Below are 15,777 nucleotides of genomic sequence, written 5' to 3'. Positions count from 1 at the left end.
CAGCAGGATACCAAGTCATCCGAGGTGTTTTCCATATGATAACTGACTGGTGTGCGTGCCACTGCCGTCTTTGTTCATTTGACTGAAATGTAGGCTAATTCTGCATCTAGGGGTGAGGTCTTGTTGACTTCTGCAGTGCTAACAGAGCCAGCTAACAGAGATTCTTGAATGGAGGGACAGTGTGTATAGTGGTAAAGGGTTGGTGGAACAGCGGCCCTCCCTTGGGCACGCTTCAGGGACACCGACATTATCCACATGACACAACAGACGCTCCCAGGCAGCTGATTAAATGGGCTCTGAGTCCTCTGGATGGAAGACCCATTTGATATGATCAAATTAATTTGAAGGGATTGGATGTGAAGGTGTACTAAAGTAGTACAGAACTTCTATCTACTCTGGCCTATATGACATACTCTAGGCCTGGTGTATAAAGCTAGGGGGGAGACTGATGTAATACCTTGCCATACTATAATGGATGTAGTACATGTAGCTGGTTTTAGATGTTTAGAATAGGTCATGAGTAAAATTATACATTTTCAGCACTAGTAAGAGTACGCTGTTTGATAGTGCTCTTTGCTCTGATTGGCTATACTGTATGTGCATTTGGGTAAGGAGCCACTATAGAGCAGGGAAAGAACCCACTGTAATCTTTTCTCAGTGTAGATCAGATAGTATGGTTCGTCTGGCGCTACGGCGTGCTGTAACAATGGCAGTCTGAGATGCTAGCACTGTGGAGGAGAGCTGGATTATAGATAGAGATCTAGTGTGGAGGCAGAGAGAGACGTTGTGTCAGAGGCTGCAGTGATAAAGCATGAGAGCTGTAGGACAGGCTGGGGGTTCTGTGTCTGAGATGCCTCTCTGTGTTCCGCTGCCCTGTGGCCTGCTGCTCTGCTGCTCTGCTCCTGTGCAGGGGGCCGGGATGGATGAGACCTGTCCCCCCCCATGACTGTGTCCTCTATACCCACTAAATCACCCACAGGCCTGTCAGCATCGGAACACTATCGACCTCACTGAACTCTACTGCACTTTACTACTGTCTGAAATGACAGCCTTCATCCACTCCCACCTCACTGGGCCTCATATAGCTAGCTACTCACCATCCCAATAGGAAGGTTATCATTCTTTGTGGCCATACTGGGTTTTCTGCTGGGTATGTAGGGTTTTGAAGTTAAAGAGATAACATTAAGTAATTTTCTCCACTGGGGAATAAGTTCAGTTATGTGGGTGAGTGGAAGTCTGCGTCATTTGTGCCTGCAATGTAAATCGACACTGTGTTTACAGTGGTTGGCTGGTGACTCAGTGAAGATTCAAAATGGCCTCCTTCATGCACGACTCAGTAAATATTCATTTAATGTTGTGTGGAAGTGAGGATTCAAAGCCACTGGATGAGATGTTTTTGAAGCGCAGTGCTCTTTCATGTACCAACATGCTAAACATACTGAAGGCGTTTTACTGTGACAGCAAAATGTTGATTTTTTTCTTTTCTTCTCTCCAGCTCAAATCGAAATAATTCCCTGCAAGATCTGTGGAGACAAATCATCAGGCATCCATTACGGTGTGATAACATGTGAGGGCTGTAAGGTAAGCACCTAGAGTACTAACATGTGGGTGTTGGTGTGGGGTGGGGTGGGGTGGCGGGACAGGAAGCAGAAAAAGTTGAACTTACAAGGAAATACATTTGAACATGTTGTCTAACTCTTGAAACGATCTTTCGAGAGACGATAAAGTGTAAACTCACAGAGAGCATCATCGTTAAAGTGGTCAAGCCATACAGAGGACATCACAGAGCTCCACTTTTAGCAGGACAAAGTGACTCCTCTGCTTTGTACAGACTCTCCCTCTCAGGGACATGCTGCTTCAGTGTTTCTGCTTCTGCTGCAGCTTGCTTTTCCTTCAAATAAAATCAGCAAAAGAAGTGCTTAGAGTTTTTGAGGATTTTGGGCTGTTTGCTACAGTATGCTGCTTTTATCGAAGCACGACTTTGTACTGTTTCAAATATACCAGCCATTCACAGTGAGGGGGATTTCTTTTGTGCTTCTAGTGTATTCTTGTTCCTGTGCTTGTCACTAGGCGAGTCATTAATATTCTTCCAACAGGCACCTTTATTACAGAGAGACAGAAGCTCTTTCAGCTGCTCCTCAGAGTCTCTCTCTCTCTCTCTCTCTCTCTCTCTCTCGCTCCCTCAGACAAGAGCTAGCTGCCTTGGAGAAACAAAACGCTAAAGAATAAACTGCTGAAATGTATCTTTAATGATTGCTAATTACTCCAGGCAGAGAGGCATTTAATGATATGTGCGAGTACAAGAGTTTGGACCATAAATCACAGCATTATTAAAGAGTGCTGCTTGTCACCAGCAGTTCTAGCCTGGCTCCTGTAATGGCTGCCATTATAAAGAAACTCGGCAGCTGTCAGCTGTTTTCTTGTAATTAAACAGCCAATGAGCAGATAATTAAGACATATGTGTATGGAGAAGTGGAGTGGGGCATGTTAATGATGTGCTGGAATCAATTCATTAAGTCAAAGGATGAGGATTCCAATCGGTGTGTGTATGACATCTTTTAGCACTGCACGTGTTGGAGCCCTGTTATTAATCAACACTAATTAAACAAACTATAGAAAATACTGTCTACAATTATGATCATACCCAAACACACTACCCCCTGTAGTAAACATTGTTAAAACACACCACCCCTTCAATAAAACAACATAGCTCTCTATACAACTGACACTAGAACACAATAGCCTGCAACACAATGGCAGTTCAGTATTCTACATTATTTCAGCAACAATACCCTCAATAGTGATGAATACTGTCAATAAGAACCCAGTTAAACGCAACGTTTACAGAAATAAAAGCCTATCAGTCATTGGATACAGCAGTACCACTGTGGTTCATATTGTAAGCATGGTTGTCTCCACTCCCTCTCGCTCTCCTGTCTTAGGGCTTCTTCAGGAGGAGTCAGCAGAGCAATGCGGCTTACTCATGCCCCCGTCAGAAGAACTGCCTGATCGACCGCACCAGCCGCAACCGCTGCCAGCACTGCCGGCTGCAGAAATGTCTGGCAGTGGGCATGTCAAGGGACGGTACGTACCACCGTCAACAAGAGGGGAGGGGACGGACACACTTGCAAGACAGGACAACACATGAAAGTGAATAGGGCATTATGGGTAGATAATCCAATTGTTCTATGATATTTTTTTATTGAAAGATAGATGTGACAGATTGTTATATCATAAACACCAGAGTGGCTAGAGTAGGGAAGTGTGGACTAGACAGACGTCACTGTCTGTGTAATTTCCACCAGTAACTGGCGTGGCTGTGCAGTAAGTTGGCAGGTGTGACAGAAAGTAGGGTTGATGAACAGAGGGTCGTTAGGAGGTGTCATTAGTGCTGGACTGGTGCAGCTGAGGTGCAGTAATGGAAGCACACAGGTGAGTGTCTATGGGGGAGGAGGGACCTCCTGCTGGGCTGAATTGGGTTGGGCTGGGCTGGAGGGATCAGAGGAGCCTGTAATCAGGCCAGGCCTTTAGAGCCTTTCCGCTGCTCACACACATGGACACACACACACATACACACAAGCACACACGCAAACACACACACACACAGACCACGCACACACAATCAGGACAGGCCAAGGTGACTCCTGCATTTACTCAGCACACCAGAGTCCATCTGCCCGCGCTCCCCTCTGCTCCGCTTACTTCCACTCTGTCCACACACGGGCCATCTGACACTCTGCCAGACCCCAGAACTCTGAGCTGAGGCGGCTCACTCTCAGGACCAGCTCTGTTTAGTGTGCAGGGCTCTATTAAACAAACTGTCTCGTGTCTGAGTGGCCTGTAAGCTGTGTAGGTTGTGTAGGTTGCTCTCCCGGGGTAGTTCTCATGCAAGTAGGATGTTAGTGTTGAAGGTTTCGTAATGCTGATTGCTCCACTAATACTTCCTGAAATCACAAATCTTACCTGTTATAGAGAGGCTAAACTGGAGTCACAGGTGAGTGCTATGTCAATGTGTCAGTAGTAAAGGAGAGTCTCTCCCTCCCTCCCTCCCTCCCTCCCTCCCTCCCTCCCTCCCTCCCTCCCTCCCTCCCTCTCTCCCTCCCTCTCTCACCTACAGCGGTGAAGTTTGGGCGCATGTCGAAGAAGCAGCGGGACAGCCTGTATGCGGAGGTGCAGAAACACCGGCTGCAGCAGGCGCAGCGTGACCACCAGCAGCAGCCCGGCGAGGCCGAGCCACTCACACCCACCTATGGCCTCTCGGCCAATGGCCTCACAGAGCTCCACGACGACCTCAGTGGCTACATGGATGGCCACACCCCCGACGGCAGCAAGCCCGACTCAGCAGTCAGCAGCTTCTACCTGGATATCCAGCCCTCCCCTGACCAGTCCGGCCTGGACATCAACGGCATCAAGCCCGAGCCCATCTGCGACTTCGCCCCCGGCTCAGGCTTCTTCCCCTACTGCTCCTTTACCAACGGAGAGACATCCCCCACTGTGTCCATGGCTGAGCTAGGTGAGGAGCAAGGGGGAGATGGGAGAGGAGAAGGGGGAGGAGGAGGGAGAACAACTCAACCGTGGGGCAAATGACACAAAGGTTGCTTAAAATAGCAGGCGGTTGGAGACTCATCTCCAACACTCATTAAAAGAGCCTCTTTTTTGTAATTAGTTTCCATTAATTAGGGCCAATCAGGATCCAGCAGGGCACGCGTCTGGGGAAATCATTTTTTTAGGCTCCCCTGTGCCTTGGAACTCCTTTTAACAGATGTGTTTTCAAAACCATTTAAATTCTTATACTCAATATTTCTCTCTGAGCAAATGTGACCTTTGTTTCAATGAGTAATATTGTGCAGCCGACCGCCCCTCCTCCCCGTGCATAACTAGATTGGGTTTGGCAGAACCTTCAGCTGGGAGCTTCCTGGAGGCAGTAAAAGGAAATGTCAACAAGCGTCTTCCCAGTCAAATAAAGCCCAAGCTCTCCACCTCCTAGTTGAAGCTTTGTAAATAAATCATATTTTCATGTGGCATAGTTCATCTGTGAGCTCCTCCCATTCCCCTTGAGCAGCGTTCAGGTCTGACACTGTTGTGATGTTCTGTGCTGTACTGTTTGGTTGTGTTGCAGAGCACCTGGCCCAGAACATCTCCAAGTCTCACATGGAGACGTGTCAGTACCTGAGAGAGGAGCTGCAGCAGATGACCTGGCAGGCCTTCCTGCAGGAGGAGATGGAGAGCTACCAGACCAAGGTACTGGACAGTACACTACATGTCCACCAGCATCACCACTATCACTACCACAAAGCAGTACTCACACTAGAACTTCTTTACCTGCCTCACTGTTCTACAAACATAACAGAGCTAATCCCATCTGTTCTACAGCAGATAACCCTTCTCTCTTTCCGTCCCTCTAGCCCCGAGAGGTCATGTGGCAGCTGTGTGCTATCAAAATCACAGAGGCCATCCAGTACGTGGTGGAGTTTGCCAAGCGGATCGACGGCTTCATGGAGCTGTGTCAGAACGATCAGATAGTGCTGCTGAAAGCAGGTATGACAGCCCGTCAACACGGCTCACCGCCGTCTCTCCCCCACCACCCCTCAAACTCCCGTCTCCCCCTCAGGCGTTGTCACAAGGGCGTAGCTGACCTGACTTCACAAAGCCTCCTTCACAGACTGACTGTGTTTCACAAAGCCAGGAGACTCCACCCTGCCTGCCTCCTCCCTCTGTCCCTCTGTTCCTGTCCCTCCGCTGTATAACAGGACACAGGCTTATCGGCATTAGAGCAGGGAACATCAACCAGTTTTTATTGAACGGATGGTCAGGGGGCTGGAACATAATTACATATCATTTGTAAACTGCAAATTGATCGCAAGAAGCCCAAACACATATAATATTTGACTAAAACATAATCATTTCAAACCTTGCTTACATTTGTATAAGATCACATACAGTTTCTCTCTATTATGCGTGGGAATACCTTGGAACAGATTTCCAGAATTAAAATCACTTGGAGATGATTTGCTGGTTTTTATGTGCAACAAGATAATAATAATATAAATACACTTGTAACGTTATTTTTCTATCTTTTTGTTCAGAAAACTTGTGGGAACAAATAAAATCACCCACGGACTGCCAGTTGGGGAACCCTGCATTAGAGGGACTACAGTTTTACCTGAGCTGAGACACTAGCTAGATGCCACGTTGACCACACACAAAACACACACACACACACACACACACACACACACACACACACACACACACACACACACACACACACACACACACACACACACACACACACACACACACACACACACACACACACACACACACACACACACACACAGCCTCCTGTGGGTATTACCTTGGGATTTTATTTGCATTAACACTGCCAATAGTAATAATGAAATGGTGACAGAGATCCCTTGTCTGCCGTGACATTTTAAACCAGTGCCGCCTCATAAAGCGCAGTAACAGCTTCTATTACATCTCTTTTATCCTCTGATCCAGTCCCACACAGCGCAGCAGTATACAGCATCATGTTTCAACATCCTTTCTTATAGGGGGAGAGAAAAATGTGTATAAATGGAATGATATTACTTGTTCCATGTCATGGGTTTCTGTTTAAAAGGAATAGGGGGTATAACACATAAATGACAGAGGAGAAAACACAAAATAGTGCATATGATGTGTTGGGCCTGTAGTGATGCCTGACTGGCAACTCTAACTGGATCTGTAGAAGAGAAGAACCCAGGTTTAGCATGATGTTATTTCTGTCTCTGCAGGCTCTTTGGAGGTTGTGTTTGTGAGAATGTGCCGTGCCTTCGACTCTCAAAACAACACAGTCTATTTCGATGGAAAGTATGCTGGGCCTGATGTGTTTAAGTCATTAGGTAAGTGCTCCAAATGTTCAATCCTGTGCACGTGTGTGCGGTGCATTGGGGCGTGCACGTGTGTGTGTTTTTGTAAGCATGCATTGCTTTATATAACAGTCAAAGTTGGCGTATCTTTTTATGTCCCTCCACAAAGTTCTGAGGTCCAGGAAGCTAACACTGAGAACTCATCCTTGCCTCACCTGGATCTCTCCTCTCCCCAGTGGATACATATGGCAGAATCGAGTTGTTACTGAGCCACTGCTGCTGCATATGGCTCCTGTTAAGATGGAATAAAGAAATCCAGTTTGCTTTTTGAGAGAGTTATATCAAAACCATCATTGAAAGCGCCATAGAATATGGCAGGTGTAAGCAAATAGCATTTGCTTTTGAATGCCATTGTCATTACTAAGACACTCCACAGTGTATTTTCCCTTGCATCCAAATGCCTTTGGAGGAAAGGAATGTGTCCTTGCGGCAGTGTGAAAGTGTAGTATGAAAGCCTAAACAGATCTGTGTGTGTGTGTGTTGTGTATGCACAATCGTGCGTGTGTGCAAGACAGAAGAGTAACAATGCTGTGCTATTCAGTGTCATGAGTGTGACCTCCCTTACAAGCCTCCCAGTGTCAGTCAGTCAGACAGTCAGTCAGTAAGACAGTCAGTCAGACACTGCTCCAGATAGAGGAGAGGCTCGGGCCTGGGGAGGCAGAGCGATGGGGTTCCAGAGCTGCATTGGCATCAGCCTGTCTCCCACAATCCTCAATAATTGATCTAACTAAAAGACTCATTAGTGACCTCATTCTGGGTTGCGTAATGCCACCAAACTGCCAGAATGTGACTAGTCTGGGAGGGAAAAGTCAGTAAAAGCATTGCCAGTTCCGCCTCAGACGCTCCCCTGTGCTGTCAGTGCACTGCACCTCCTCTCTCTGCCTGTGTGCCTTTCTCCCAATAAAGATCAAGAGTGAGACTGCCTCATCCTCATCCCCAACCATCTCTCTGTGTCTGTATCCTTTGCTGTGGCAGGCTGTGACGACTTGATCAGCTCCGTCTTCGAGTTTGGGAAGAACTTGTGTTCTATGCACCTGTCTGAGGATGAGATTGCCCTGTTCTCTGCGTTCGTGTTGATGTCTGCAGGTAGGTGTCACTGGCAGTACAAACACAAGCGAGGCGGGGCGGGGGGGGGGGGGGGGGGGGGGCAGACATGCATATACACACTGCAGGGTCTCTTATTTACCTTCTTACCCTGAAACTACTCTAAACAAACTTCCATTGAAAACCATCCATCCAGCATGTTCCTCAATTAGACACAGAGGTCAGTCATCAGTATTACTGATTGCTGTCTTACTGAGTATTACAACTTTATCCACAGTAGATTCAGAAAACCTTGTAGTGATGATAATGGGTGTGTTTCTTTTCTGCGAAGACCGGTCCTGGCTCCAGGAGAAGGTGAAGGTGGAGAAACTCCAGCAGAAGATCCAGCTGGCACTGCAGCATGTCCTGCAGAAGAACCACAGAGAGGACGGCATACTCACCAAGGTACACCCACTGTCTGTCTACACACCCACTCTCATCCACTGCATCTTTCTGTCATCTCACTGAAGGACAGTATATAGAACTGAACTATACTGAAGATTCAAAGATTGTGTACAGTAATGCAGTTATCCACTATTGAACAAACATTATTTTAAATCAAGTAGTACATTTCAGAGTTGGCATCAGATTTTTGGAGCGGAGATACGCAGATACTGTATGTAAGAAAGGTGTACAAGCGCCATAAGGTGAGGTGTCAAGATTTCCCCCTGGTGTGTGCCTGTATCAGTATTTACTGGTCAGTTTGTGACAGTGAATGAAGAGATTTTCATGAGATCTCCATGTCCTTGCCTTACTGTGAATCTAAATAACAGCCTGTCTCTTTTCTTTTCCCAACGCAGTTGATATGCAAGGTGTCAACACTGCGAGCGCTGTGCAGCAGGCATACAGAGAAGCTGACGGCTTTCAAAGCAATATACCCAGACATTGTGCGTGCCCACTTCCCCCCCTTATATAAGGAGCTCTTTGGATCGGACTTTGAGCAGTCCATGCCCGTTGACGGGTAGCCAGTAGCCCTGCCAGGTGCCAGCGTGGCCACCGTGGGGAATGTCATGGGGAGCATGAATCTGAGACACTTTAACGGTGCCCTGCACATACCAGGACGGCCGGCACGCTGCACACTTTTCTTTCTTTTTTTTTCTTGAGGGGAGGGTTGTGGGTGTTTGATTCTCTCCATTTATTTCATTGGGATTAGTTGTCTCTGTTTGGAACCCAGGTGGGACTCTAAGCCCCAGGGACATGAAGAGAAGTTGGAGACAATGCTTTCTCTCTGGACGAACTTGACTCTCTCATGCACATCATTCCAGCATGTTCCCAGGATGTCTCACACTGATTAGCACTCATTGTTTTGACTGTTTCTACAAATCAGAATTTACTGTGTAGAGAAAATGATATTGAATTTGGCTATGCACATGCCTAACCTGAAAATCCCCTCAGCACCAATGATCTGGCTCTCCACCTCCCCTCTGGAGCTCCAATGTCCAATGTCTTATTGCGTTGGAAAACAGATCCATGTCAAGATTGATTTGTTATTAAATCTATACTGTATCATATACCCTAATGAAGTTAGCTGTCTGGGCATGTGTACCCTCCATTAATCCTTGGTAAAGATCACGTTAGAATCTCCTAATGGAAATGTATTGCTGCTAATGTGCATGTCCTGGTCAAGTTCAGCCCCTGTTCTCCTGTGTTCAGTTGTATGTTTGGAATGCAGTGCTTAGAATGAGAACTCGCAGTGACTTTGAGAGAGGCTCCGTCTGCGTGGCAATGTAAACGGCACCTCTCTATGGACAATCGTCTGAAAAGAAAAGTAGAATTCTGGTAATTCTAGTCAAAACGCAATGATTTTAGCTGTCAACGACTCCATCCATCATGGTTGCTTAGAGAAATCATGCAAGGCCATCTGCTATTGAACCTTGTGTGGACAGATGCCCTGGAGAAACATTGGGCACCGCCACAACGATAAGGGTCCATCCCACCTGTTTTATAATATACTACAGGGTATACGGTCATAAGTACTTACTATACAAAAAAAAGTCATGTTTATAGATTCTATTTTAAATAACATGTATGAAATTAGTAGTCTGACTTCTTAATTGTTGAATTGATAAGGCACTTTTATTTGCACCTTTCTTTAATTTAAGACTTGTATATTACCTAGTGATGTGTTGCATGTGCACAAGAAATACCAGTTGAACCATGGTCACAGAGGCTTGTCTTTCGAGCTGCAGACCCTGCTGGTCTGGGTGGGGGTTGGTTTGTTTAGGTTGGGTTAGTTGGGTTAGTTTGGGTTTGCCTGTGAGATGGCTAGCATGGTATGGTCTGGAGAGGCAGGCAGGTCACATTCACCCCATCACCTATTAGCATAACACCCCCGACACACATGCATACAATCTCAAACAAAAGCACACATGAACCTGGTACTCAAGATGCTTGCTCGTTTGTGCTCAGTCCAACGTCGCCATCTAGTGGAGAGTAGCGACACAGCAGGCCAGGTGATGGAGGTCTTCAGAAATATAATGCCTATGAGAGAGCGGTCCACACACAGCCCTCTCTGACCAGCTGTTGATCCATCTTGTTAGCCTCACACGTAAGCATGTTTGTGTAGGAGTGATTGTGACTGTCTCTTCCCTAAGGCCTCAGCCCAGCTATGACATTTGTTATGGGACAGAAAAGGAAAGGGGAAGAAGGAATTGTAATATTCAAAGCCTTGTCTGGTAGTAAAGCTTCTATTTTTGTAACATGTATAGTGAATTAAACTCATGAAAGAGAGGGGGAGAGAAAGAGAAGTCAGGTAGCACTTACTATATTCCCGCAATAATTAGAGAAGCTGTTGTTTGTAGTGTATGACTAGGAAAGAAACATGACAATGGTAGAACAAGTGCTATCGTCAATGCTTCGTTGTCGTGGTTCTGTTTTTTTTTTGTGTGTCTTTCTTGTCAGTGTGGTAGAGAAGCGGTAGAAAAAAAACCTGGATGTGCCATACAGTAGTTTCTGCTCCTGCGTTGCCGTCTACCTGTCCATAATATAGAATGGATTGATCTGACATTCCAAAAAACTCAGTGGTGGCTTGTATAGAATTCCCATTATAATCCTGATATCCCTTTAGATTACCCAACACAGCATGGTTACAGTTTTGACACAACCCTTGCCATAGTGGTTTGGTTTGTTTTTCTGTTTGCACACCATGATTCCTCTGCTGTGCAATTTGTACAAGACAGAAAGTCTTGTGCTGTCACCCCTCAGGGAAGAGTTGTTTTACGCTTTCTGTTTGAAATTGTTCCTGTTGTGTTGTTGGTCCTCATTAGGTAGAGTTCATGTGTTGTTCAGGGATGTTCGATAATAAGTGGTTAAGAAGAACATGTAGAATTCATTGCTGAGTCATATTTCCCATTGCTGATGGACAGTACTTAAGGAGCTGTTGGCTAAGCACCAGAAATTCTAACTATGCCCTAGAAGTCAAGCTCATAATAAACACAAACTTTTATTTTCCCATGTTTACAGTCAGTTTTCCCATTGGCCATACAGAATATGTTTTATTTGATATGCAGTTTATTTATATTGCATACAATTCCAATAATAACATACTACATTTGGACTAAAATGGTGTCACCAGGGTCAATGTCACCAACTTATGATTACCCTCTTTGTTAGATAAACCAAATATACTTACGCAATATTAAATATTTCTTCTTTAGGCTGTATTAATGCTGTACCTAAGTAATAATCTCTGTAATGGTCCAAAGTTATTTGGATATGTATTGGTCTAGGTGAAAACCAGTAGCCTCAGACTACTAACCAGTGAAACCCAGTCTGTCTCAACCAGTGATTGACAATCCAGGTGACAGTGGGCCTGGCCTGTGGCCCAGTGGGAGAGATATGGATGCTCAGGGAGTTAACAGACAGACAGAAAAAGACAGACAGACAGGGGAAGCAGCATATTCTCAGCCAAGAACTATGTGGTAGCTTTGTGCAACTATTACGGGTTTCTGCCGGGAAGCCACTAGAGTGGAATCGCATTTCCCGTAACACAGATGTCATTCTCTGTCTCTATATCGATCAAACTGGTCCTAAATTAAAGGTCTCTTTGTCAAGCAATTGCAGCATCAACCCAGAACAAAAAGCAGTCATTTCTTACCACTTTCTGTTCATTGTGTTGTTATGTCCTTCTTGTCTATGTTCCGTGTACAGTTTGTTAGCAGTATTGATTAGACAATGGGGATAAATCAGAGGCATTGGATCCTTTGTGTCTGTGACTCTTTCAACAAACATCTCTGCACCCACATGGTGTGGGAGGATAAGTCATCATGCATGCTGTCATTTGAGACATGTTTAGCAAAGGATCACTGAGTCTGCTAGTCTATCAATGTAAATAACAACTTATGCTCCTTCTGTCTCTGCTCTCTGTGGCACTCGTGTAAACAAGCAATAGTGTGCGTGTGTGTAAGTGTGTTTGTTTACTGACTGTGTGCATAAGACAAACCCCAGACAAGGCTTTTTAATAAACTAAGAGGAACAGGGTTATGTGGATGAGGAGTCTTAAGGCTTAGTGTTCCCTGGATTTGAAAGGTTTCGGTAACACTGAGATTGATCCATCCCGTGTAGCGCTCAAGTGTTATAAGCATGACATAATGCCTCTATACAATTTATAGTCCTTCAAAGCGCACTGGGGCAAATGACTAACCACTCAGTCGTATGTGTTCAGTGCAGAACAATTGTTATGAAAAGAGACAGCAAACAACTCACCATTCTGCTTGTCATACGTGTTATGTTGATGCTTTGACTGCCTGAGGCATGGGACTCCTATTTATTTGCCATAGAATATAGATTGTAATGATAGGTGTAATGTCATGTTTACAACTGTGCCGTCTTTTGAAGTTTTAAAGTGTTACCCAGATCTATCAGTCAATTTCATAGCATTTTAACAATACTCTCATCTTCCAAAGCACACCTGATACAGTTTTAAGATAATACATTTTAGAATATAGTCAAAAAAAACAAACAAAAATGTTTTTAAAAAAAAAAAAAAACTTCTAGCCATAAACGAATGTCAAGCAATAATATATGTGGTGTATTATTTGTTATTTTGTGCTTAGGCTTTGGACATCTGCATGTAAATACACCTCTAATTTATCACTTTTGGTTTTAATTTGTGTTATTTTGTTCTGGTTGTTTTTGTTTCGTCTGTATATTTGACTGGTTCTGTTCCCAGGTGGAGGGTAACAACCACATATGGCCTGGCCTGTATATATTCATTTCTCTCTCTTTCTCTCTCCCTCATCATCTGCTTTTAATCCACAATATTTAATGTTAATTATTGATCACATGTAAAAAGGTAACTTTGTAACTTCATTCTGTATAGTTAAGAAGAAAATACTGCTACTAAGGCCTACTCAGTGCAAATATGTATCAGTTTATCAAATACACCATGCTGTACAATATCTCTGTTTTTAGTATGCTTCTCTCCTTTAGAATTAGTTTGATAGCGGTAGGGTGTGCCAACATTTATTTTGTGTTATTCTGATGTGTGGTGCTTGTGGACAATGTCCTGATTCCTAGACTAGGCAACCCTATTAGTTCATTCATTTCATTGAGTATTGGTGCATTATTTGATATTAGGACTCAATAAATAATCATGATAATGATTATGATAGTGGTAAATTTACTTCAATACCCAGCCAGTACCTGTATCAGTGTGCTAGTCCTGGGATAAGGCTCTTATTTCCTTCTCACTTTAAAATGATTAGTGAATCCAGTATCTGCTAATTAACAGGTTATTTAAGGTTACTTTTCTGATTTCTGAAAAAAAAAATCATCTGCAGGCTGAAACAGCAGTATTGTGTTTTTATTTGTTCTGATTGTAAAAACCACTTGCTGAAGCTGTAGCTGGTCATACTGGCAAATGCTGAGTATTTACCTTTTAGCTGTGTAGTACTTTACTTAAAAGTACTGTGCAATTGTCCATTTAACATGGTCATTTTATAGCTTCTTGATTTCAAAGTTAGACTGCCCTGAAACATTAGTTTCTTGAGACCAGCTTAGAACTTTGGCACCACAGTTGTGCTGTTATTAAAAATGTACATGAAAAATATCTCCATTAGAGGCTACAAGTTTATTGAACCTTTTTCTTTTCACTCTGTAGCAAATATCAGCCAGTATATGCTTGCAATAATACACAATGTACTACACTGAGTGCCTCTCAGTGTTACATGATGCATAAATGGTACAATTTGTTTTGTTTTCCAAACATGTACTCAACTGACAATGTATTTGCACAAGTAGGTGAACTCTGTCACTCATGTGTTTCAACGTTTTTCATATTCTGTCATTATAAGTACTAGATAATTTCCTTGTTTATTTAAGGCACCATGATAGATATTAGAGTTAATATAAATAAGTTTCTCCCTCTTATCTGAGTAGCGTAACTGGGAAGGGTGTAATGCAAAATGGTCAAATCGATGATTTACATTCTGGCTGACAATATTGCATAAAAGATGACCTGCTGAACCAGGTTCTGGATTTTACAAAAGAATGGACAATCCACATAGATGTTTTTCACTTTGTTTTATGATCATAACATTTTGATTTCTTTATTGAGAACAGAAAATTGACTAATGCATTGTATTTCAACTATTCATATGTGTATGCAAAATATGCATACAACACATCTGAATTTCTTTAATGTTCTGTGTTTAATGTGAGCTCAAGGGGTTGGGGTAACTTAATATGAGGGTGGTGTGTGGGTGGGATATTGCTTTATGCGAAAGAAGTATGAACTGTGGGAAAAAAAGAGGAAACCAGTGTGTGGTTGTCACAAATTTTTAAGTCACATGTTTGCTACTGATCTTACGATGGGAACAGATGATCATGTACCTTTTTATCCAGCTCTTCTGAACTCTCTTTAGCAGGTAGTCTATTCACAAAAGTAGTCTTGCTCCTTCTTGTCTGATTCTTAAATATGGAAATAAGTATTTTGATTCATTTTGTAAATACAGCTGTAAAGAAAAATAAGAAATGTAATGTTGTCTTTTAAATACTTTCCATTCTAATATGAATGTTGTTATATTGTACTTAGAAACTGTACCTTTAATATTACCTTTATTAAAAGTGCATTGGACACATCGATTTTAGATGTGCTTTATGTGCTGTTATCCCATAATAAAATTTACCGCTTGTAATGGGCTGTTAATTTCTGTCTGTCTCTGTATTGTCTGTCTGTTTTTATACACTACACAGGTTCCCTGGGCCTACCTGATACAGGCCTGGGTTAAGATCAGCAGTAAATTGCGTTAGCCAACAAGCTTTTCATTGCTTTTGTTTAGAAGGTGTCAAATCTGTGACCGGCTGCTCTTGCGTTCATGGTCGTGAAACCACACCCGTCATTATTTCCCAGCCGCACTAGAAGTTCAGATCGAGAAAGTGTAGCCTTTAAAACAAATATTACACTCAAATGAAGAATAATGCATGTAAATAATAGGGATTTATGTCAGCCTAATTATTTTACATTTACATTCTAGTCATTTAGCAGACACTCTTATGTTGAGCGACTTAAAGTAATGAATACATTTCATACTTTTTTTGTTTCGTACTCGTGCTGTAGATTACATCACACATGCCAGTGTTCGAATTTGTAACAGCTGAATGGGATTTCTACTAAGGCGACTCGGTGCATCAAATGGCAATATCCGCAAAAGATATCGCTAGGGGCGGATTGTGGATTTGACAGCTCTAACGCAATTACACCTCCGACACCCCTAAACAAAAGCAATTAAAAGCTATGCGTTTGTCGACTAACAGGGGTTACCACTCAATCTGATTGAAT

The 15,777-nt window shown here is 43.5% G+C and overlaps 1 protein-coding gene across 2 annotated transcripts in view; it reads left to right on the top strand.

Annotated features, from left to right (window-relative positions):
• The window catches only part of roraa (RAR-related orphan receptor A, paralog a), a 287,647-nt gene extending 272,499 nt beyond the window's left edge, over positions 1–15,148 (top strand). For both annotated transcript variants that reach the window (XM_036954955.1, XM_036954961.1), the window contains 9 exons: positions 1,496–1,581; positions 2,943–3,084; positions 4,118–4,513; positions 5,120–5,241; positions 5,406–5,538; positions 6,780–6,887; positions 7,890–8,000; positions 8,290–8,402; positions 8,798–15,148. In XM_036954955.1, coding sequence (XP_036810850.1) covers positions 1,496–1,581; positions 2,943–3,084; positions 4,118–4,513; positions 5,120–5,241; positions 5,406–5,538; positions 6,780–6,887; positions 7,890–8,000; positions 8,290–8,402; positions 8,798–8,962 — 1,376 coding nt within the window. In that variant the 3' untranslated portion in view covers positions 8,963–15,148. The remainder of the gene's footprint in view (positions 1–1,495; positions 1,582–2,942; positions 3,085–4,117; positions 4,514–5,119; positions 5,242–5,405; positions 5,539–6,779; positions 6,888–7,889; positions 8,001–8,289; positions 8,403–8,797) is intronic.
• The last annotated feature ends 629 nt before the right edge of the window (positions 15,149–15,777 follow it).

This window comes from Oncorhynchus mykiss, chromosome 2 (genome assembly GCF_013265735.2).
Source record: "Oncorhynchus mykiss isolate Arlee chromosome 2, USDA_OmykA_1.1, whole genome shotgun sequence".
Classification (NCBI taxonomy): domain Eukaryota; kingdom Metazoa; phylum Chordata; class Actinopteri; order Salmoniformes; family Salmonidae; genus Oncorhynchus; species Oncorhynchus mykiss.
The sequence above is the reverse complement of the archived record's forward strand: the minus strand, read 5'-3'. Positions and strand labels throughout refer to the sequence as shown.